This window comes from Heterodontus francisci, chromosome 25 (assembly GCF_036365525.1).
Source record: "Heterodontus francisci isolate sHetFra1 chromosome 25, sHetFra1.hap1, whole genome shotgun sequence".
NCBI classification, from domain to species: domain Eukaryota; kingdom Metazoa; phylum Chordata; class Chondrichthyes; order Heterodontiformes; family Heterodontidae; genus Heterodontus; species Heterodontus francisci.
Window position 1 is genome coordinate 53,095,161 of NC_090395.1, and position 24,830 is coordinate 53,119,990.

Sequence of the window (24,830 nt, forward strand, 5' to 3'; positions counted from 1 at the left end):
GAGAGATCCATTCAAGCCAAGAGGAAGACCCTGCCTGTAACATATTAAACCACAAAGGCAGTGACTGCAAGGTGATCTTGAAAACTCCCCACCTGAGAAACTGTAATCGGATTTCTCGCCACTGACTTTCACTGAATCTTAACCAGAAGAGTCTGCAATATTTATGTGAACCAAGAAAAGGAGCGCCAGGCCTGCACCGCTGTTTAAAAAATTCCTTCTGGAAAACCAAGAAGGTTTCACAGTGAACATTTTTTTTACAACAGTCAAGACTTAAATGCATGCTATTGTCTCATCTCTATTTCTCGTGTGTGTGCATGTGTAAGTGGGTGAGGTTCCAAATAGCTTGGGTATTGTTTAATGAATAATTTATCTTTCTTTTAATCCTATGAGAAAACCTGTCGTTTGTCTGTTTATTTGACCTCTAAAACACTCAGGGACTAAAACAATACTTCCTTTTGAAAGAAATACTGGGCTGGATTTTACAGCCACCCCCCCCCACCGATGTCAGGAGTTGTGGCCGGGGTGAGGGCCAGAAAATGCCTCTGGCAGAGGCCCGCCCTGGGCCTTGATGCCAGGAAGGCCCAGCCCAATTTTGCCAGTGGCAGCAAGGCCTCGTGGCGGCCCCCCAGCGGTCCGGCGACAACACCAAAATTTAAATATGTTAATTGAGTAAAATAAGTGAATTGCTTACTTACCCGCTCCCGCCATCCGTTCAGGTGCCATATTGGTGCTGGTGGCCGGCACTCCCGCACCTTCAGAGGGATACGGTCCCCGGAAGTGCAGAAGGCTTTAGTTTAGGCAGGCATCAAGATCGGCGCAGGCTTGGAGGGCCGAATGGCCTGTTTCTGTGCTGTACTGTACTGTTCTTTGTTATTTGTTCAGACCTCTGTCCGTTGATCTAAGGTGGGGAGGGGTAAGCAGGTAAGTTTCTCAGTGGGGGAGCAGGGTAAAACTAATTTTATTGGTCTCGGGGGTGGTGGGAAGGGATAATGTTTAAAGTTGATGAACTTTGTGAAGGGGCAGTAGGTCGGGAGCACAAGGTAAGTGTTTTGGGGGAGGAGAGGGCAGGATATTATTTCCATGGTTTGTGGGGGATGGGTAGGAGAGGGTCAGGATAAATTTATTTCATTTTTTAAAAGCACTGTATCTTTAAAAATTTAAATTGTAATGTAGGGCTCGAAGCCCTTTAAAAATGGCAGTGGCATCTGATGCTGTTGCCGGGGAAGGATCGCCCGCCCCTTTAATGTCATCAGGGTGGGCAGTCCACCCTGGCCATTTAAATGAGCCGCTGCGGTGAATATTGCGGCAGCTCCGTGACGTGCGGGCAGCACTGGCAGACCGTCATTTTTGAAGCTTGCTGCCGAGATCGACAGCGAGTTTAGTTTAGTTTAGAATTCCAGCCCACTGTTTATGGTCGGTTGAGAGATGAAAAGTCATCCACCCCATCTTCCTGCTATTCGTAACAAAAATGCTTCGGGAGAATACTTGTGAGAGACTTATTTGTACGGTTTAGAGGTTTTCACACACACAATATCAGGATGGGTGGCGCCATGACTGTTTTCCTCGTCCAGAGTCCAGTCGAAGGAAATCAGAAGTAGCAAGGGTGTGCTGTAGAGGGAGCTGCGGGGGGATACAGAGAGGGCAGCAACAGAAGGAGCGAGTTCACAGGAGGCACTACCCATCTAAGAGATGACCTATAACCTTTGGATAACCTGTCCAAACCCACAACCTCTATGACCTAAAAGGACAAGGATAGCAGAACTTGGGAACACCACACCTTCAAGTTTCCCTCCAAATCACACCATCCTGACTTGGAAATATATCACCTTTCCTTCATCTTCACTAGGTCAAAATCCTGTACCTCCATACCTAACAGCACTGTGGGAGTACCGGCACAATACAGACTGCGGCAGTTCAAGAATATGGCTCCCACCACCTACTCTAGGGCACGTAGGGATCGGTAGTACAGACAGATGCTCAATTTCCTTGATTTCTTGCAAGATCAGTCTTTCAGGAGGCTGAGATTATCATGTGAGATGATGGCAGACATCGGCAGCCTCCCAGAAGACCTGCGTTCTGCTGGACCTGATGGCCATGTGTTACCATTGGCTGTGCATGTCACCAATGCCCTCATCATTTTTGCATCTTGTTCCTTCTCGGGAGCTACCAGAGACATATTGGATGGATTGTTTGCCAGGGATGCGAGTTTTTGTTAACTTCCCTGTAATGACAGTAGCCAGAATGAGTGACCACTCGAATGAGCATCTCTGGCTGGCTTCCCATAGGTACAGGGTGCCAGATGCAAGCACACATTGATTGCACACATCTAAGCACCTCCAGATCAACCAGGAGTATTTGTTGACTGCAAGGGATTTCATTCCATCAATGGTTAGCTGGTGTACAACCACAAGAAAAGGTTCATGCAGGTCTGCACTAGATTCCCTGGCAGCTGCCATGATGCTTTCATACCCCCGACCTGTTTGTATCTGCAACTACCCTTAAGGGATGGCCACTGGGCAAAAAAGGATACCCTCTTCAAACCTAGCTGATGGTATTTCTGAGGTTCAAGATCAATGAACCCCAAAGCCCTACAATGACAGCTACATGGCAGCCAACTGCGCCATTGAGCAAGCCATTGGTATGCTCAAGATGGGCTTCACGTTCCTGGACAATCTGGAGGGGTCCTTCAGTACTTGCCAGCAAGGATCTTTAGAATAATATTCCTTGTTCCAGTCCTGCTCAGGCCCCCTCCCCCAACTCTTTTTCCAGTACATTGATGTATCGGTGCCGTTTCCTGCTCCTGCCCGGAACTCGAAAACGTTATTAACTTTGCTTCTAATTTCCACCCTTGTCTCACCTTCACATGGTCCATCTCTGACACTTCCCTTCCCTTCCTCGACTTCTCTGTCTCCATCTCTGGGTGATAGGCTGTCTACGAATTTTCATTATAAGCCCACCAACTCCCACAGTTACCTCAACTACACTTCTTCACACCCTGCCTCCTGGAAGGACTCCATTCCATTGTCCCAGTTTCTCCATCTCCGACGCATCTGCTCTGATGATGCTACCTTCCACGACAGTACTTTCGATATGTCTTCCTTTTTCCTCAACCGAGGATTTCCCCCCCATTGTGGTTGACAGGGCCCTCGACCGTGTCCAGCCTATTTCCCGCACCTCTACCCTCACCCCTTCCCCTCCCTCCCAGAACTGCGACAGGGTTCCCCTTGTCCTCATTTTCCACCCCACCAGCCTCCAGATCCAAAGGATCATCCTCCGCCTCATCCAGCGTGATGCCACCAGCAAACGCATCTTCCCCTCCCTTCCCCTATCAGCATTCCAAAGGGATCATTCCCTCGTGACACCCTCGTCCACTCCTCCATTACCCCCACCACCTCGTCCTCTTCGAATGGCACCTTCCCCTGCAATTGCAGGAAGTGTAATACCTGCCCAATTACCTCCTCTCTCCTCACTATCCAAGGCCCCAAACAATCCTTTCAGGTGAAGCAGCGATTTACTTGTATCTTTCAATTTAGTATACTGTAACAATGTGGTCTCCTCTACATTGGGGAGACCAAACGCAGATTGGGTGACCGCTTTGCGAAACACCTCCGCTCAGTCCGTAAGCATGACCCCGAGCTTCCAGTTGCTGGCCATTTCAACACACTCCCCTGCTCTCATGCTCACATCTCTGTCCTGGGATTGCTGCAGTGTTCCAGTGAACATCAACGCAAGCTCGAGGAACAGCACCGCATTTACCGATTAGGCACACTACAGCCTGCCGGACTGAACATTGAGTTCAGTAATTTCAGAGCATGGCAGGATCCCCCTTTTTATGTTGTTATTTTTTTCTTTTTTTCTTTATCCTTTTTTATTTGGTTATTTTATTTTAGTTTTTTCAGTTTGTTTCCACTGTGCTTACCCACTGTTTTGTTTTTTTTAATGTGCTTTTTTATGTTAGTGCTTGGAGTGCTCTGTGCTCTACAGTCATTCACACCCTCTCTGTACTCACGCTTTGTCTTTCAGCACACCATTAACATACCGTTCGCCCTTGTTCCATGACCTTCCGGTCAGTTGTTCTCTGTGACCCTGTCTGTCAACACCTTCGTCTTTGTTATCTCTTGCCCCAACCCTGCTTTACTTGCTTAAAACCTTTTACATTTCTAATATTTGTCAGTTCTGAAGAAGGGTCTCTGACCTGAAACGTTAACTCTGCTTCTCTCTGCACAGATGCTGCCAGACCTGCTGTGTATTTCCAGCATTTCTTGTTTTTATTTCAGATTTCCAGCATCTGCAGTATTTTGCTTTTCTTTAGAAAAATCGTTGTGTGCTGTGTTCTGCACAACGTAGTGCAGCAGCGAGGACTTCAGCTGGAGAAGAAACAAACCCTTAATCACCCATCATCTGCTGAGGATTTCAAAAGAGAGGAAGATGAAGAAGGAGCATCCAACGTCAGACCAGCTGCTCACGTTGTTACTCGAGCTGCCAGAGATATCCTAGCAGCTCAGAGGTTCATTTAGACACTCACTGGAACAAAGTAACTATCACATCCTTGGCCCCTCTTTCTCGCCAGCCTCACCCACCCCCACTGACACAAAGTAGCTCTGTAACTGACCATCGATCAGTTACACGTGGATGCATATGCATCCATTGGTCCCTGTCAATTCACTCTTCATGTTCATCATCAAAAGAGTTGGCACTCGGCATGCAACAGTGGCCAATGTGGCAGACTGGTACAAAATAATACGTTTGATGTGAGTTCATTTTTTAAAAAAAGGAAACTTCATAACTTCATAACCTGGGATCTATCCCAGGTTACTGAGGGAAGCGAGAGAGGAAATAGCTGGGGCCTTAACAGATATCTTTGCAGCATCCTTAAACACTGGTGAGGTCCCGGAGGACTGGAGAATTGCTAATGTTGTCCCCTTGTTTAAGAAGGGTAGCAGGGATAATCCAGGTAATTATAGACTGGTGAGCCTGACGTCAGTGGTAGGGAAGCTGCTGGAGAAGATACTGAGGGATAGGATTTATTTCCATTTGGAAGAAAATGGGCTTATCAGTGATGGGCAACATGGTTTTGTGCAGGGAAGGTCATGTCTTACCAACCTAATAGAATTCTTTGAGGAAGTGACAAAGTTGATTGATGAGGGAAGGGCTGTAGATGTCATATATATGGACTTCAGTAAGGTGTTTGATAAGGTTCCCCATGGTAGGTTGATGGAGAAAGTGAAGTCGCATGGGGTCCAGGGTGTACTAGCTAGATGGATAAAGAACTGGCTGGGCAACAGGAGACAGAGAATAGCAGTGGAAGGGAGTTTCTCAAAATGGAGACGTGTGACCAGTGGTGTTCCACAGGGATCCGTGCTGGGACCACTGTTGTTTGTTGATATACATAAATGATTTGGAGGAAAGTATAGGTGGTCTGATTAGCAAGTTTGCAGACGACACTAAGATTGGTGGAGTAGCAGATAGTGAAGGGGACTGTCAGAGAATACAGCAGAATATAGATAGATTGGAGAGTTGGGCAGAGAAATGGCAGATGGAGTTCAATCCGGGCAAATGCGAGGTGATGCATTTTGGAAGATCCAATTCAAGAGTGAACTATACAGTAAATGGAAAAGTCCTGGGGAAAATTGATGTACAGAGAGATTTGGGTGTTCAGGTCCATTGTTCCCTGAAGGTGGCAACGCAGGTCAATAGAGTGGTCAAGAAGGCATACGGTATGCTTTCCTTCATCGGACGGGGTATTGAGTACAAGAGTTGGCAGGTCATGTTACAGTTGTATAAGACTTTGGTTCGGCCACATTTGGAATACTGCGTGCAGTTATGGACGCCACATTACCAAAAGGATGTGGATGCTTTGGAGAGGGTGCAGAGGAGGTTCACCAGGATGTTGCCTGGTATGGAGGGCGCTAGCTATGAAGAGAGGTTGAGTAGATTAGGATTATTTTCATTAGAAAGACGGAGGTTGAGGGGGGACCTGATTGAGGTGTACAAAATCATGAGAGGTATAGACAGGTTGGATAGCAAGAAGCTTTTTCCCAGAGTGGGGGATTCAATTACTAGGGGTCACGAGTTCAAAGTGAGAGGGGAAAAGTTTAGGGGGGATATGCGTGGAAAGTTCTTTACGCAGAGGGTGGTGGGTGCCTGGAACGCGTTGCCAGCAGAGGTGGTAGACGCGGGCACGATAGCGTCTTTTAAGATGTATCTAGACAGATACATGAATGGGCAGGAAGCAAAGAGATACAGACCCTTAGAAAATAGGCGACAGGTTTAGATAGAGGATCTGGATCGGCGCAGGCTTGGAGGGCCGAAGGGCCTGTTCCTGTGCTGTAATTTTCTTTGTTCTTTGTTCTTTGACATTTTCACAAATACCCATGTGTATACCCTTGGTGAAATGCGAATCCTTTCTCTTCCTTTGTCTATCACTTCTATGTGGTGCTACCACTGTGGTCTCAGTAGAGGTAGATGCAGGCTGCCCTAATCCATGTTCTGACTTCGAAGATTTTTGGCCGACACCTCTGGATCTCTGGAACCCATGAGAGATTTTCCAAAGATTGCTGCACCTGCATCTGTGTGGGTACTTTTGGCCTTTAGTAGAGGAGGAAGCATTTCAGGTACTGCTTGAGGAGAGACAGCAGGTGAGTTGAGAGAGTGTTTTCACCATCATCTCTTTCCTGGAACAGCAGTACATCACTGTGCAGGGGAGCAGCTTGGTGCATGTACTAAGGCTACAGATAATGTAACTGTCACCCTGTTTAAGGTGGTAGACATGTTGACATCGAAGGTCTACACAACCATGGTCAGGACTTGCAGGGACTGATTAGATCTCCATGATTGAAGTTCCATGGAAGAGGCCAGTCTGTCCAAAGCAGACAACCTCGCAATGGCCTGTGACATCAATCCACAATATTTGAGCTTGAATCCTCTATCCTTTCTGCTGTTGTGGACAGTGTGCATGGCAGGACTGCTAGTATCTCATAAATTTGCTGTTATCTCTCAATTATCCTTTTCATTGATAGCCCTGGGGTTCAGCATCTCCAGCGCGGACTCGCCACAGCTGTCCCGGCCACTGCTCTCTGCTCGTGCTCACTTCTGATCTAGATGATAACCTACCTAACAATCTTAAGAGGATGTACTTAAGTACTGATATCTGCACTGGTGCTGGTAAGCTTGGATCCTGTGACATCGCACCCTCAGAAGAAATCAACTCCTCTGAGGAATCTCTTCCAGATGGACCATGGGCTGCTGTTCTTCACATGATGGCCCTGGAGAAGGGAGGAGATAAATATGAATTAGTAATGGCAATGATGAAAATGTTGCTACTTAGCATAATTAAAATAATTATATTTGACTTGGTGCTGAAATCAAGTTAACGTGGTTGAGTCTTGTATGAGATGTGTGTCAGAGATATTTAATGCTGTCACCATGCAGCTGCAAAGTCCCAGTCTCTCCATCTCCGATGGTCAGGGATACAGATGTGTCATTGTACCCCATAGCCTATTCCGGTGCAGATGTCAGCTCCACTATCTGTGGCAGGACACTTCTGGTCCTCTTCTTCCCCTGTGTGTTTTGTGCTCCCTTCTGCAAGGGCGAATGCCAACTATTAATGTCTGAAGGCGTGTGTTTACCTGATGGGTGCAGTGCATTTGGTGAGGGTGACTATTGGGCAGATACTTCATGAGTGCCACTGGCATGAAATAGAGGATGTGTGCTTTGAATCAGGTGAGTTGACTGAGGTGGTATCACATTGCATAAGGATTGGAGTGAGTGGTATTGGTGGATGGATAAAAGGTAACATGAGGAAGTGTGTAGAGAGTGAAGAGCGGATGGTCTCAATCTGTTTGGCTGTGAGGTGTGCTGTGATGGAGTGTGCATGACAAGACAAAATGGGGCTGCACTACAGGATGTAGGTGAATTTGTAGCTGTGCTAAGCTTTCCTGACCTGCTTCCTGCACTGGATCCAGGTACACAATACTCCTGCAGCTATCCTTCTCAGGAACCTCTAACCATACCTTCTTGGTGACAGTAGGAAGATTCCTCTTGCCATTATTTGGGAATATTACCTCCTTTCTGCCCCTCACTGCATCCAGTAGTACATGAAGTGTAGCGTAGTTGAATCAAGCACAGCCTTTGACTGTCCTGACTCCATTTATTTTCTTCTACTGAAATCGGCCCATCTCCAAATTCTATGATTGCAAGGCCCTTTAAATAGTCCAGGTAAAATCACATCATGTCGGCAATTGGAGATGGGAAACTCAGAAGTAAAATGAGAACAAGCTTTGCCTGTTGTATTAGGATACTCCCACATGTCTTATGATCTTCCGAGTTTTGCGGTTACTGTTGCCTCTCACTTGCTCAAAATCCATCACTAATATTATAGGCCTCAAGGTATCCTGGGGTTAATGACATAATTTGAACCCTTTCTTGCGTCTCAATTTTGAGATTTCCTTCAATTTCAGGTGCATTTTTCCTTGTTTAATAATCTAGAGATAACCTCTTGCAATTACTAGTGTGTTTCTAATTTTAATTGCTGTAACTGTCATACTTCTACTGGTCACACAGCTGCATGCTTGGGGTTACAACATCTAAAGTTTCTGCCAATTATGTTTTATTTTAAAAATAATCAATTTTGGGTAGAAAATGAAATGTATAGAAGACCTGGTCACACTTCATTTTATGCAGGTCAAGAAATTTACCAGCAATGTTAATTATTTATAAAAGTCTATTCCATTACCTCACTGCAAAACATTTGCTTTGTCTTACTATCCTTTTATGTAACTATCTAGAAGATCTGTCATTACAGTGCAATAATTTCAGTGTTTTTCCTGGAATCTTGTTTTGTCAGGTAACTCTCATGAAACAGATGAGGGAGGACCAGCAACGAATGAGGATGATTGAAAGCAAAAGGAACCGCGAGATAGCACAATTGAAAAAAGAACAGAGGCGGCAAGAAGTAAGTACTGATGAAGGGATCACATCACCAGTAGAGATGTGGGTTGGCAACAACATCCACATCGAAAACAAACAATACGTGGAAAGGATATTCACAAATGGACAGCATTAACGAGGGTTTACTGGCTAATGGGATGTTCTATCTTACAAACTGCCTTGTCCTAAACTCTGGAATTCCCTCCTTAAATTTATCTACCTCTCTATCCTCCTATAACATGCTCCTTAAAACCATCTCTGCAACCGAGCTTTTCGTCACCAGTCCTAATATTACTTTATGTGGTTGGTGTCAAATTTCGTTTGATCAAGCTCCTTGGGATATTTTACTAGTTAAAGGCACTAAATAAATGCAAGTTTTAGTTACTCAGTCCTCTGATATAACATTGATGTTAACAATAACATCATATCAGAGGATGGATGAATGTTTAATTCTGAAGATAGAAAATGGTGAACTGAATGACAAGATGGAACAGTACACTTTCACACTGGGACCAGTTTTTAACTCATTTTAACCTGATGGCATTATTTTAACTGCTCTCAGATGAAAAGGTTTTATGTAAAATTAATCTCTGCAATTTTTCAGATGGATGGATGTTTGGATAACTGCATAAAACCATTCACACTTTAGCACTTTCACACACACAGCCAATAAGGATGGCTGATATGGAAATCCATGTTGGTGCAGTAAGGGTTGCTATTAGGAGATTGGGGTTAACCTGTGAAATCCACCCTACTTCTAGTTTTGTCTATGCTTTAGCAACACTTGATGCTGACAGTGGATGTCAAAAGTGCAAAAGTGTTCATGCTACACCAGTGTAACAACACTGGAACTCTAACACGTGGAGTAGATTTTAATTATTTACCACCAGGTGGAATATTGCTGGTAGGGAATTGGCTGCCTGTTATAGATTGGTGGAAAGGGAAATTGGGCAGGATGTCGAGCAAAGGCCAAACAGTTCACCATAGAGAGGAAAAGAAAACCACCAGCAAAGTTTTGCTACTTTAGATAACTTTCGCACTTAGTTTTAGCAAAGCCTTGGCAGAAGATAAAGCATTAATGCCCTGTTAATCAGATATGGTATATGACAAGGAAGAGTCCCATGTTAATGCATAAATTATTCATTCCCAACACTGATATTTCCCACCTAAATAGCTACAAAATATTTGTTTAGGAACTATGAAAAACAACTCTAATGTTAGTTGGTGACTGCCATTCAATCCAGTTAAGTCCATTGATTAAATCCAGGTACATTTCCTTACTGAAAAAAAACTTGACCTGACAGAAATTTACAGATAAATAGAAAAATGTTGAAATTACAGATAGACTATTTTAAAATTGCTGTTATATGATGTGGATCAGTTTAGTGTCATTCCAATTGTCTGGATTCAGATTAAAGTTTGAGTGGGAAGATGATGGTGGTAGTCTGTATTCATCCTTTTGTACATTAACTTAGCTTTCAGACATTTTCCTAATTAGTTTGTTGTTTAGTCCTGAGGTTTCCTAAATCTGAGTGTTTCTATCATTTTTCATTTCAGTTCCAAATTAGGTCTTTGGAGTCGCAAAAACGGCAACAAGAAATTGTCCTACGCAGAAAAACTCAAGAGGTGGGAATTTACAGTTAAAGATCCAGATTGAAAATAACTGGCTGACTCACTGTGAACCTAATGCATTTTAAAGTAGTTGTGTCCATCGCTCTGTTTCATGCACTGTTCAGTTTACTTTGTTAGCTTCATATTTCTTTAATTTATATGACATTGTGGTCATTCTACTAAGTTAGAAACAATTTAAAGTGTCTCATCCTCATTGATCCTTTTCACAATGATTAGCTAATAAAAATAGTTCTTAAATTGAGCCGCTGTATATGATTTGAACAGGTTAATAACTCAAATAAGTAGCAGGCAAAGGTATTTGATGCAAATACACTAAGCATTTGTATAATATCAGACAGGCTGTCGAGTCTAAGGAAGGGAGTAAAATTACCAGACGCAGTTTAAATTGCAAGACAGCTAAAGGGTCAAGTATTAATGTTTAGATGTACTGATGTTAAACAAAATTTTTGACCTTTTCTGAAGTATTTGTGAGAAAAAGCCACCACTCTTCTTGTTACCTTATCAAATAATTGCAATTATTTAATTAGTATTTATAAAAATTATGCTATTCTGCAATGAAATATGTTAATTTTTCACATATTTATTGTTCCCAGCAGCTGAGAACCTTGAAAATAAAGTTATGCAGAAAGGTCCCATTTCAAGCCTCGGCTAAAACACTCTGAGAGGAAAGGAAACATTTGCTTATATACATAAATAGTTTATAGGGATATTATAGTGGAAATGAAACATTGTATGGCATTATTCTGGAGGACTCATCCTAAGCTTTAGGTCTTTTACACCACAAGACTCAGTAAGCTCCACATTCTATGTTGGCAGTGTTGAGAAATATTCCAAAAATATTACGCTACTAGCAGGAATGTTAATCAGGATTACTTTATATCCAGATAAATTTTGAAATGGGTATTGGTAATAGGAATAGTATGCTTTTCAAAGTAAAATACTTCAATTAGGAAGCATCAATGAAGAAAGAGATTCCTCCTTTAAAAAATACCTAGAGTTCATTGCATCTTCTGACATTATTCTGGTTTTTGCTACTCTTAGGTTAGTGCTCTTCGAAGATTAGCCAAGCCAATGTCCAGCCGAGTCGCCGGTCGTGTAAGCCGGAAGCAGAATATCCTGGACTCGGGAACAGAGCTTTCGGCCAGTACCACGTCTTCGGAACCAGAATCTGCCTCAAAGTCCGTGTCCAACATTGTTAAACAGTGGAACAGAAAGTTAAATGCAGCTTGGAATGAGACAGTTTCTGCAGTGAATGGAGCTAGGGCAGTGAGGTAAGCATGTAAACAGTAACACATCTTAAAAGGTCAAAAATAAATCAACATTAATGAATTCCTGTCAATATAAGAAATATTATGGGATGTGATAAACTCAGTATCCCACAACAGGGTGGGGGGGTGGTGGTGTGGATGGCGTAAAATTGAGCATGAGACTCTGGGAGGCCTTCCCAGCCGGTTCCCGCTTCTGCCCCACTTTACGTGGGCTGCAGGGGGCGAGAAACGGTCCGCCCACCCCCAGCCAATCAAGGCCCTTAAGTGGCCACTTAACTGCTACTTAAGGGCCTTCGCCCGCCTCCACGGGTATTTTACCCATGGCAAGCAGGTGTCCAGTAGACATGAAAGGCTGCCTAGTGAAACCTGGCGGCCTCTCAGTGCACCGGCGGGGGTGGGGAGGTGAGCGGTGCCCTGACAGTTGGGCACAGGATGCCCGATTGAGAGCCGCCCCCACTTCCCCAACCACCCCCAGGACTCGAGATGCCCCCCTTCTGCCAAACAACCACCCTTGCCTCGCCGGATCACAACCAGTTCCCACAGCATGGGAAACCCCAACTTAACATCAGTCCCGGCCCCATGTCCTCGGCTGGGCTGCAGTCCCAGCAATGGCCACCACTCCCGTTGGCACTGCTGGGACTAAGAGCTGCCGGCCCGATGATTGGCCGGCAGCCCAATGTGGCGGGATATCCTCCCTCAAGCGGGTGGAAGTCCCGGCTCAAAACAATTAAAGCCCAGGGACCCGTAAAATGCGGGACGGATCCCCGAGCCTGGCGGAGGCGGGTTCGCCACCGACTTTTACGTCAGTGGCCAGCTCCGTCCACCTGACGTCACATCCAGCCCTATATCATCGTTCCTACGCTGTCGCTGGATCAAAATCCTGGAACTCCCTCCCTAACAGCACTATGGGTGTACCCGCACCAGATGGACTGCAACAGTTCAGGAAGACAGCTCACCACTACCTTTTCAAGGGCAATTAGGGATAGGCCAACAAATGCTGGCCTTGCCAGCGATGCCAACATCCCAATTGAGGCCAGGATGGCTTGAATTTCATATATACGATCCTTTTTCGAGAATTTTTATGATAATGAACTGTCACTTCTGATGATAGGTATACAACTTGATTTGGCAGAGGTTGTTAAATTTCATTTGTGTGAAACAATTTACTTTTATCAGATGGTATAAATTGGATATCCCACATGTCCCTTCTGTGGCTTCCCTTTCAATTTTAATTTTCTGTTTTTAGTAATTTTGAGCTCAAGTTCAATGAGCACTGGGATTATTTTCAAGTTTTTTTTTCTGCTATACATTTCCTTCCTGGTTTTGCTTCATAGACGACCTCATCCCTGGAATTAAGTGAATGATTAACACAAAATTTTCTATTGACCAGAATCTTTGTAGTATAACATCTGGTACAGACCAGATCAAGGGAATGCAGATGAAAGGGGAAAAAGTCTTGGGAGGTGAGAGGGACTCAATTCAACTACACCAGTTTGACTGCTAATGGATCAAATTGCATTCAATGTTATGTACATTGATGACACAGCGGTTGTGCCAATTGTGATTTGCAATATGAAAAAAATGTATCTCACTAAAATAAGTGACAATATTTCATGCTCCCTGTTTTCCTGACACCTACTAATACATAAACCCACTATAACTCTTTTACTTTTTATCCTGAGGTTTTTTTTTTGTTGAGCTTGTTAACTATTACCTTTTATTCTGCAGAAAGATGAAGTACCAGAAAAAGGGAGTTGGCGAGGGCTTCTCTAAGACAGCCCGGCTAAAATGGCAGGCACTGGAGTGCAGAGTAACTGACATTGTGATGCAGAGGATGACTATTTCCAACTTGGAAGCAGATATGAATCGTCTGCTCGGGGTATTCACATTTAAGTTATTGCACAAACATGCTGAGTGACTTTCCAGGCTTTTGCAACATTCTTTTCCATTTGTATATATGCTTGTTATATATGCACTGTTGCATCTAAGGTTATAATGTGTTCATCGCTACTTGTGAGTAAATGCTACAGCAACTTTAGGCAAGGACAGATTCGTGTTACATGTGGAAATTCAAAAGTTGCACATTGAGATGTGCTGTCATGCTGTTAGCCTCAGTAATATGGCATTTCACTGTCTGGCTCAACATTGAAATACGTTCAATAGTGTGAAGTTGTTGCATTAGCACGGTAGATACAAACTAAACTTGACACAATAAGTTCGGGCTGATCTGAAGCGCTGCTAAGTTCTTAGAGCCATTTAAGTTCTACTTAATTAAGCCTGGATTAACTATTACAAGTATGGAGTCTCATTTCTTCAGGTTTTATTTTTTGTCAGAGGTTTTAAAAACGTAAAATTTTAAATTAAAATATTTTTGTACTTTTCCTTTCCAGTGATTTGACATTGAATTTGCTCAGTCTGATTTACACTTCTGCTCAGTCCTTGTGCTGTTAATTTCACAATCATTTCATCCGATTGGTTAAGGAGAGGCACAGTTGCTTGCCCTGTTCGCTCAGGTCCCAGGTGCCTGGTTACTCACTGCAACATTAGCAGCTCGCACTTCCAGCAACTTGCCACACAAAATATCATCACAATTAAACAGTCAAGGGCAAGTCTAACTAACAGCATTGCCCTGCTACAACAAATTATAGCCCCTAGTGTTATTCTTTAAAGGTTTTTTATATTTCATAATTATATGAATAATCTATGTACAGTTAGGCACACAAGTCAAAAAAATCCACAAGTTAACGTTGTCTGAATTGAGCAATTTTCAAACATCCAAGTTGCTTAAACTTAAACCGCAGCAAGTTGAGACGTTATGGAATCAGTTAATGGAGCAACTGGATCACTTTCAGCTGTATCTTGTTTGTGCATTGTTATTGCTTTACTAAAATCAAACAGTTGTCAATTTTTTTTTTTTATTCATTCGTGGGATGTGGGCGTCACTGGCCAGGCCAGCACTTATTACCCATCCCTACTTGCCCTTGAGAAGGTGGTGGTGAGCTGCCTTCTTGAACCGCTGCAGTCCATGTGGGGTAGGTACACCCACAGTGCAGTTAGGAAGGGAATTCCAAGATTTTGACCCAGCGACAGTGAAGGAACGGTGATATAGTTCCAAGTCAGGATGGTGTATGACTTGGAGGGGAACTTGCAGGTGGTGGTGTTCCCATGTATTTGCTGCCCTTGTCCTTCTAGTTGGTAGAGGTCGCGGGTTTGGAAGGTGCTGTCTAAGGATTACCTAACAATTAAACTCCAGCTGCTCAAAATCCTGGAGTGTGTTGTATGGCTGCCAATGAAAATGATTGAAAGCAATATTTTTGTTTGTGAGGAAGGTTGAATTTCTGGTGAAATCTGGAACACGCTACACTGAAATTCTGCCATATTTGCAGCTTTGACTTTATTTTGTACAAGAAAGAGGGAAAAATGTGCTATTTGAAGGAGGTAACTAAATAATATGGTAATCTAATGCTCATTTAAATTAGCTATTAAATTAGTTTTGGAGGGCATTTACCTGTTCCAGACTAGAGTTTTATGGAAAACTGGGAGTGATAATGAATTACTTATTGTGGGGGGAGGGGAACTCAATTCCCACATACTGAGGAGTGTTTTCTCATCAAAAACAATGATAGATTTTGAAGGAACATGCTTTTTTCTTTTCTACATTCGAGAGTAAACCAACAAAACAATATATTGTAAAAATGAAAGTGAAAGGCTCAGATTTACATGAATCGCTATGGTGGAAGCTGTTGAACCATTGGTTAAAGCTGATTATATTCACATTTTTTAATTAGAAAATTTGTTAAGCCTGTCAATTGGGACTAATAAATTGAAATTTTACTGGTTTGAGGTGTGGTATTACGGTATATTATACTATTGCTGCTGAAAATGTATTTAGGTTTAATTCATGAAGATGTATATCTACATTAACCAAAAGAAATTAATTTTGTAATGGTAAACAATAGTGGGAAGATTATTTTGCCTAATCTTTATCAAGTGCCATAGAATTCAAATTGGACAAGTTTGAAATGCTTCTGTTTCATTATTCCTTGAACCAACAGTTCATCTGAGCCTGAACTAGTTTTTCCTGCCTCTTTTAAAAGTATTAATGTCTGCTATTTCTTTGCAGAAACGAGAGGAATTAATTAGCCTGCAGGAAATGCTACTTGGGAAAAAGGAACGGATTCAAAAGGAAAATCCAGAAGATAAGTCCATCCAGGAAATAAATGAGGAGCTTGAGGGCTTAAATGCGAACATTGACTATATTAATGACAGCATTTTTGAATGCCAAGCTACCATAATGCAGATCGAGGAAACTAAGGTATTTGAGCTAAGGTGTTGTGGACTCGGGCAGGCATGTAAAGTTCAGTTTAGTATCTGAAACTATTATCCAATGAAGATATGCGTAAATAAAAAACCTGAAAATGTAAAACAACAATGAAAATGCTGGAAACACTCAGCAGGTCGATCAGGGTCTAAGGAGAGAACATGGCAAGTTAATGTTTCAGGAATAACCCTTCATCAGAACTAGAAATTGTAAAGATGAACAGCCTTTAAAGAGGGAACAGAACAAATGGGAGGAAAAGAAAAGGAAACCGACATGCAAGAGAGGTAACCACATAGAATGTTCCATAAGGTTCTTAAAAGAAAAGCAGGAGGCAATGGCTAAGATGGCAAAATGTGACAGTGGGGGGAAAAGCAAAAATAAAGAAATTAGGGAAATAGGGAACATGTGATTAGCTGAGGTGATGAGGGGAAGACAGGATTGAAATGGCAACACAAGAAGTTGGCTAAATGGAAGAGGGTCCAAATGGAAGCTGAGAAAAAAAAAAGCTAGTTGATACCGAGTGTGAAGACGGATTTGGCAATAGCCTTGAACCCAGTTGCGACTTTTAGGAAAGCATGAATTGTAAAAATGGTCAGTGCTAATGCTACTGATTTTTAATGGGTTTCAGTGCTGACTGCAATTACTTTTTAAATGGAAACTGAAAGGGATTCAGCCTGTTAAATGTGGGGAAAGAGTAATTGTTTGAATAGCTGAATTAAAATGTGGTATTTTTATTTTTTAAACACTCAACTTGGCTTAACGCAATATTATTTTGGGTAAATTCATTAAAAGCTTCCATTGACAGCTTCACCTTTTCAGTATTTTATGGTGAATCTGAAGGGAGGGATTGCAGGTTCCGACTGGCCTGTTGCTTTTCATGAGGTCTACTCGCTTAGCAGAGTGGAGTATTAAAGAGTCATCTTTACACTCTAGATAATACAGAAAATTTGAAAGAGACTAGGCTAGGAGTACCCATGAGTGACCAGAAATCAGGAACAGCAGAATTCCCCTTGTAACATTTATGTTGTTGCATCTCTGGGAATCCCTTGAATTTTAAACTGGAAATTCTGACTAATAACTTTCAAAACTACAGAATTCACTGACTTTTACCAACTATTTTAAGGAGAGTAGTGATAACAGAAAGAAGAAAGAAAAAAAGACTTGCATTTATATGGCACCTTCTGCGACCTCAGAATGTCCCAAAGCACTTTACAGCCAATGAAGCAAGGTCACTGCTGTAATGTAGGAGAAGCGGCAGCCAATTTCTGCATAGTCAGGTCCCACAACAGCAATGGGATAAATTACCAGATAATTTATTTTTTAGGCATTCATTGAAGGACATCATGGAGAATAGTGCCATGGGATCAATTCTGAGGTGTATTAGAATAATAAAAGCAGCCTAATAGTCAATGCAAAGCAAGATTTCTCATTGTATTTTGCTCCCTTTGGTTGAAAAATATTCAAAAAAATCGAGTGCCACTGAATTAACTTACCTGAGGACCAGAGCGGCGACAGGCGGACCTAAGAGGAATTGCATCCTGAGAGGGACCTGAAAAGGAGAGAGCGGGGCTTGAGGCCCTTACTTACCTGAGGACCGGAGCGGTGGCAGGTAGACCTGGGAGGAATTGCATCCTGAGAGGGACCTGAAAAGGAGAGAGCGGGGCTCGAGGCCCTTACTTACCTGGAGACTGGAGCGGCGACAGGCTCTATCTCCCTCTCTCCCTCTCCCTCTCTCTCTCTGTCTGTGCCGGCGCGCACTGAGGTTCAAAAGAGGAATTAAAAGACTTAGTGACATCATGGGAAATCTATAAGCTGATTGGTTGTGTAAGTAACAGCTGTTAGTGCCTGTAAATAGCTTAAAATAATAAGGGGAAAGTTTTTTTTTGAAAAAAACTCAAAACGTACCATATAAGTGATAAGGTTCGTACTACTAAAGTGTGTATTTTTCAGTTAGTGTAATTTATCAAGGACTTTAGATTGTAGTGGGTGGTGTTTGAAGTAGAACAAGGCCCCTAGCGTAATTAGTATTTTTTAATTAAAGGGAGTAACTAAGTAAACTAAAGGTAAGTCATGGCAGGAGAGCTCGCACCCCCTCCTGCGCTATGTGGGAATACAGGGACGTTTCCAGTGGCCCTGACGACCATGTGTGCAGGAAGTGTATCCATCTGCAGCTACTGGCTACCCGCATTATGGAGCTGGAGCTGCGGGTGGATTCACTGTGGAACATCCGTGATGCTGAGATCGTCGTGGATAGCACGTTTAGTGAGGTGGTCAATGCGCAGGAAAATGCAGCAAAGGCAGAAAGGGAATGGGTGACCACCAGGCAGAGTAAAGGAAGGCAAGTAGTGCAGGAGTCCCCTGTGGCCATCCCCCTCTCTAACAGATATACCGCTTCGAATATTGTTGGGGGAAATGGCTCAGTGGAAAGCAGCAACAGCCAAGTTCATGGCACCATGGTTGGCTCTGCGGCACAGGAGGGGAGGAAGAAGAGTGGCAGGGCTATAGTGATAGGGGATTCAGTCGTAAGGGGAACAGACAAGCGTTTCTGCGGCCGCAAAAGAGACTCCAGGATGGTATGTTGCCTCACTGGTACAAGGGTCAAGGATGTCATAGAGTCATAGAGAGATACAGTACCAAAATGCCCTTCGGCCCACCGAGTCCACGCCGACCATCAACCACCCATTTATACTAATCCTACATTAATCCCATTTTCCCTCTCATATCCCCACCTTCCCTCAATTCTCCTACCACCTACCTACACTAGGGGCAATTTTTTGGCAATGGCCAATTTACCTATCAAACCGCAAGTCTTTGGCATGTGGGAGGAAACCAGAGCACCCAGAGAAAACCCACATGGTCACAGGGAGAACTTGCAAACTCCGCACAGGCGGTACCCAGAACCGAACCCGGGTCGCTGGAGCTGTGAGGCTGCGGTGCTAACCACTGCACCACTGTGCCGCTCTATCTCTGAACGGCTGCAGGGCATTCTGAGGGGGGAGGGCAAGCAGCCAGTTGTTGTGGTACGTCTCGGTACCAACGACATAGGTTTAAAAAAAAAGGAATGAGTTCCTATAAGCTGAATGTAGGGAGTTAGTATGAAATTTAAAAAGTAGGATCTCAAAGTACCACGTGCTAGTGAGAGCAGAAATAGCAGGATATATCAGATGAATACATGGCTGGAGAAACGGTGTAGGGGGGAGGGATTCAGATTCATGGAACATTAGGACCGGGTCTGGGGAAGGTGGGACCAGTACAAGCTGGATGGGTTGCATCTAGGCAGGACTGGGACCAATTTCCTCGGTGGTGAGGGGGGGCTGGTGTTTGCTAGTGCCGTCGGGGAGGGTTTAAACTAGAATTGCGGGGGGATGGAAATCTGAGCAGGGAGACAGAGGAGAGGGAAACAAGGATGGAAATGAAAGACAGAAAAAAGCAAAAGTGGAAAGCAGAGGAAACAAATGGGGCCGTAGTGCAAAATAAAGCTAAGATGAATAACAATGTTAAAAAGACAAGTCTAAAGGCATTGTGTCTTCATGCATGGAGCTTTCGCAATAAGGTAGATGAATTAATGGCGCAAATAGATATACGCGGTTATGATATAGTAGCGATTACAGAGACATGGCTGCAAGGTGACCGAGGATGGCAACTGAACATCCAGACGTATTCAATATTTAGGAAGGACAGGCAAAAAGGGAAAGGAGGAGGGGTGGCGTTGTTATTAAAGGAGGATATCAATGCAATAGTGAGGAAGGGTATTGGCTTGGAAAATCATGATATGGAATCTGTATGGGTGGAGCTAAGAAACATGAAGAGGCAGAATACCTTGGTGGGGGTTGTCTATAGGCCCCCAAACAGTAGTGGAGATGTAAGGGATGGCATTAAACAGGAAATTAGAGATGCATGCAATAAGGGTACATCTGTAATCATGGGTGATTTTAATCTACATATAGATTGGTCAAACCAAATTAGCAATAATAGTGTGGAGAAGGATTTCCTGGATTGTGTACGTGACGGTTTTTTAGACCAATACGTTGAGGAACTAACTAGAGAACAGGCTATCCTAGACTGGGTATTGTGCAATGGGAAAGGATTAATTAACAACCGTGTTGTGCGGGGTCCCTTGGGGAGCAGCAACCATAACATGATAGAATTCTTCATTAAGATGGAGAGTGAATCCGAAACTAGGGTCCTGAATCTAAATAAAGGAAACTATGAAGTTATGAGGCGCGAGTTGGCTATGGTAGATTGGGGAACTTTACTAAAAGGGTTGATGGCGGATAAGCAATGGATAATATTAAAAGAACGTGTGCATGAATTACAACAATTATTCATTCCTGTCTGGCGCAAAAATAAAACCGGAAAAGTGGCTCAACCGTGGCTTACAAAAGAAATTAGGGATAGTATTAGATCCAAAGAGGAGGCATATAAAATTGCCAGAAAAAAAGCAGCAAGTCTGAGGATTGGGAGAAGTTTAGAATTCAGCAAAGGAGGATAAAGAGATTGATTAAGCGAGGGAAAATAGAGTACGAGAGTAAACTTGAGGGGAACATAAAAACTGACTGTAAAAGCTTCTATAAAAATGTGAAGAGAAAAAGATTAGTGAAGATAAATGTTGGTCCCTTACAGTCAGAAACGGGGGAAATTATAATTGGGAACAAAGAATTGGCAGAACAATTAAACATATACTTTGGTTCTGTCTTCACAAAAATGTTAGGGAACCAAAGACCTAATGAGAGGGAGGAACTGAAGGAAATCAGTATTAGTAAAAAAAAAGTGCTAGGGAAATTAATGGGGTTAAAGGCTGACAAATCCCCAGGGCCTGATAATCTACATCCCAGAGTACTAAAGGAAGTGGCCCTGGAAATAGTGGATGCATTGGTGGTCATCTTCCAAAATTCTATAGACTCTGGAGCAGTTCCTACAGATTGGAGGGTGACAGACGTAACCCCACTATTTAAAAAAGGAGGGAGAGAAAAAACAGGAACTACAGACCAGTTAGCCTGAAATCAGTAGTGGGGAAAATGCTAGAGTCTATTATAAAGGATGCAATAGCAGAACACCTAGAAAGCATAAACCGAATTGAGAAAAGTCAGCATGGGTTTACAAATGGGAAGTCATGCTTAACAAACCTACTGGAGTTTTTTGAGGATGTAACTAGTAGAATAGATAAGGGAGAACCAGTGGATGTGGCATATTTGGATTTTCAGAAGGCTTTTGATAAGGTCCCACATAAGGGGTTAGTGTGCAAAATTAAAGCACATGGGATTGGGGGTAATATACTGGCATGGATTGAAAATTGGTGGACAGACAGGACACAGAGCAGGAATAAACGGGTCTTTTTCCGTGTGGCAGGCAGTGACTAGTGGGGTACCGCAGGGATCAGTGCTTGGACCCCAGCTATGCACAATATATATTAATGACTTGGGTGAGGGAACTAAATTTAACATTTCCAAGTTTGCAGACGACATAAAGCTCGGGGGGCGGGTGGGAGGCGTGAATGTGAGCTGTGAGGAGGATGCAAAGAGGCTCCAATGTGATTTGGACAAGTTGGATGAGTGGGCAAATACATGGCAGATGCAGTATAACGTGGGTAAATGTGAGGTTATCCACTTTGGTTGTAAAAACAGAAAGGCAGATTATTATCTGAATGGTGATAGATTGGGACAAGGGGAGGTGCAACAAGACCTGGGTGTCCTTGTACACCAGTTGCTGAAAGCAAGCATTCCGGTGCAGCAAGCAGTTAGGAAGGCGAATGGTATGTTGGCCTTCATTGCAAGAGGATTTGAGTACAGGAGCAAGGATGTCTTACTGCAGTTATACTGGGCTTTGGTGAGACCACATCTGGAGTATTGTGTGCAGTTTTGGTCTCCTTATCTGAGGAAGGATGTTCTTGCCTTGGAGGGAGTGCAAAGAAGATTTACTAGGCTGATTCCTGGGATGGCAGGATTGATGTATGAGGAGAGATTGGGTTGACTAGGCCTATATTCATTAGAGTTTAGAAAAATGAGAGGGGATCTTATAGAAACCTATAAAATTCTAACATGGCTAGACAGGCTAGATGCAAGGAAGATGTTCCCGATGGCTGGGGAGTCCAGAACCAGTGGTCACAGTCTCAGGATATGGGGTATACCATTTGGAACCGAGATGAGGAGAAATTTCTGAGAGGATTGTGAACCTGTGGAATTCTCTACTGCAGAAGGCAGTGGGGGCCAAGTCATTAAATATGTTCAAGAAGGATCAAAAGGGATCAAGGGACATGGGGAGAAAACGGGAACAGGGTACTGAATTAGATGATCAGCCATAATCTTTTTTGAATGGCAGAGCAGGCCTGAAGGGCTGAATGGCCTACTCCTGCTCCTATTTTCTATGTTTCTATGATGGAAAATTGAGGGGTTAGGTGTCCTGTTGCCTGATCCATATACTTTTACTGGTAAAATTTGCAAATCTGGCTTAAAGTCTCCCAGGTACAATAATGTCGTGTTTGTGTGCTTGTCTTCTACGAAACAATTAAGATTGTGGGTTGATGAAGTTGTGCAAAAATCTCACTAAAGTTAATTTGTAGAATTTGCCACTCTGCAGATGTCCAGAGACAGGTTGGTTGTTTGTCGTCTGTTGGAAACATTTGCATTATCTCAGATGGGAGCAATCAAAAATAGGAGAAAAATATAATTTGTGCAAATGGAAGAAATGAAAATTACAGATTAATGTAAATACAAAGATCCCAGATTTTGTGAATATTCTAATTTGTTGTGACCACTCTGCGGTGAAATAGCCATTATGGTGACGAGCAATTATACTGTCTGACTGCCAGTCTGCTCTGAATGGAATGCATTACTGTTACAAAAGCAGCACGGGCTGGACCTGAGTAAAAGATGCTTATGTTATTGGACCGTCAGTGTTCTCACCAATGGCCATTGGTTTTATATTGACTTCTTTCTCATTGTTCTTTGCAGGATGAGATTAACTCAACAGACACATCTGTTGTCATTAGTTCATGTTCCTTGGCTGAAGCGCGCCATCTGCTGGATTACTTTCTTAAAATGTCCATTGACAAGGTGAGAGCTCATCTCTAAACTCTTTTGTAAGTGTAATGGAGATATTGCTGTTTAACTATCTCCTCGGGGCTGGAAAGTGGTTAACCAGCTGTAAAACAAAAGTATTTGTTTAGTAACCGACTAGTTTTATTCTTTCATATCATTAGTTCTTGATCCGATGCATTGCACCTGGACACATTTTTATTTCAGGCATTTTATGGTGATGGTAGAAGACTGAAGCAGCACTGGTGCCTTTAGTTTCCACATAATGACATGTGATGAACATCTAAGTAAATACTTGTTTGGCTTTGTGATTAATCCACGTAGCCTGAAAGTGTACTGCCTCCATGATGCAATGCATTGTATTTGGGACTGAGATGATTCTGTGCTTTTTCAACGTTTAATCCTCTGTATGGTATTTTCAAGATTCCATAAAGATTCTCGCTGATGGCTGACATGACTTTGTGTTTGGTGAATATCAGTCCTTTGCATATGAATATATCCTCACGAGATGGCTCCTCCATTGGCTCGGTAGGGTTACACAAAACAGCTGAGCAGTATAGACCATGAGATCCTAGGTTCAGTCTTTTCATGGTGGCTTAGCTGATCTAAATGAAAGTTGTGGTTCTAAAATTGACTGTGGTGCCACATTGGCCCTGATTCATGCTTCTGATTGCTTTCTAATAAACCCCCACTGGATGAGCATATGTGTGGATATTGGGTGAAGGCAGAATTGGGCTCGATCTATGATGTCCATGGGCTGAAGTATCCTGTTGACACATAAAGGGGAATTATAACTCTCAAAGGTGAAGCTAGTGAGGCGCATGGCCCACTTGACCAGGGGCATGTGGGAGGCCCAGCCCATATTAACGGCCAGGCTCCGTATACATCTTGCTGGCCACCTGCCCCTCTAAGCAGGCAGCAGAAAATTGGACAGCTCAGAGGCTGTCCATTGGCAGTCGGGTAAGTTGTGGGATGGGGTTTTGATGGGGTCTCACTGGTGGGAAGGGGGCGAAACCTCGGGTATAGACTTCCATTGTGGCACCTGGAGGTTTAAACTTGCCTTTTAGAGTCTCCACACATGTTTCATTGAATGGGGTACCTGCAGTTAATGGGCACATAGGTGAGACAGTGAAAAGCACCTGGCATCTAAACTGCAGTCAAATTGATGTCAGTAAGAAGTGAAGGAAAAGAATTGAAGAGGGGCAAGAAAGGGAATAATATTCTCATGAAAAATAAATAAAATGTAGTTTTAAATGTTGGCTTTTTAAAGGGCTCTATTTAAAGTACTTGTTCCCCAAGGTAGAATTGTAGCATTAAAGCATTACTTCCTCTTGTCAGTTAATAAATTATTAATAACACATACAATTTAAACACCAGGAGAAGTATTTTGTATTGCAAGCAGTTCCTGTATTGGCAGATTCCCTGATTGGGCACTCGCAGAATGGAACAGTGTTCTACAGGGAGGACTGGCCAGGAATTTATGGGCCTGCAATGCTTGATGCCCCATCTATAGAAAATGAAGGGCACCAGGCCCATGATTTCCCAACTAGCACAGCCTATGACCATTGCTTCAGGCCGGGAACACCCAATTGGGGAGTCAGCTCTGTGAAGTACATAAGGGTTGCATTGCTTGCTAATTTACTAGGC

General features: G+C 43.1%; 1 protein-coding gene across 2 annotated transcripts in view; it reads left to right on the forward strand.

Moving 5' to 3' along the window:
* The window catches only part of kif21b (kinesin family member 21B), a 168,704-nt gene that overhangs the window by 93,870 nt on the left and 50,004 nt on the right, over positions 1 to 24,830 (forward strand). For both annotated transcript variants that reach the window (XM_068057204.1, XM_068057205.1), the window contains exons 16-21: positions 8,846 to 8,953; positions 10,486 to 10,554; positions 11,602 to 11,831; positions 13,557 to 13,707; positions 15,952 to 16,143; positions 23,100 to 23,201. In XM_068057204.1, coding sequence (XP_067913305.1) covers positions 8,846 to 8,953; positions 10,486 to 10,554; positions 11,602 to 11,831; positions 13,557 to 13,707; positions 15,952 to 16,143; positions 23,100 to 23,201 — 852 coding nt within the window. The remainder of the gene's footprint in view (positions 1 to 8,845; positions 8,954 to 10,485; positions 10,555 to 11,601; positions 11,832 to 13,556; positions 13,708 to 15,951; positions 16,144 to 23,099; positions 23,202 to 24,830) is intronic.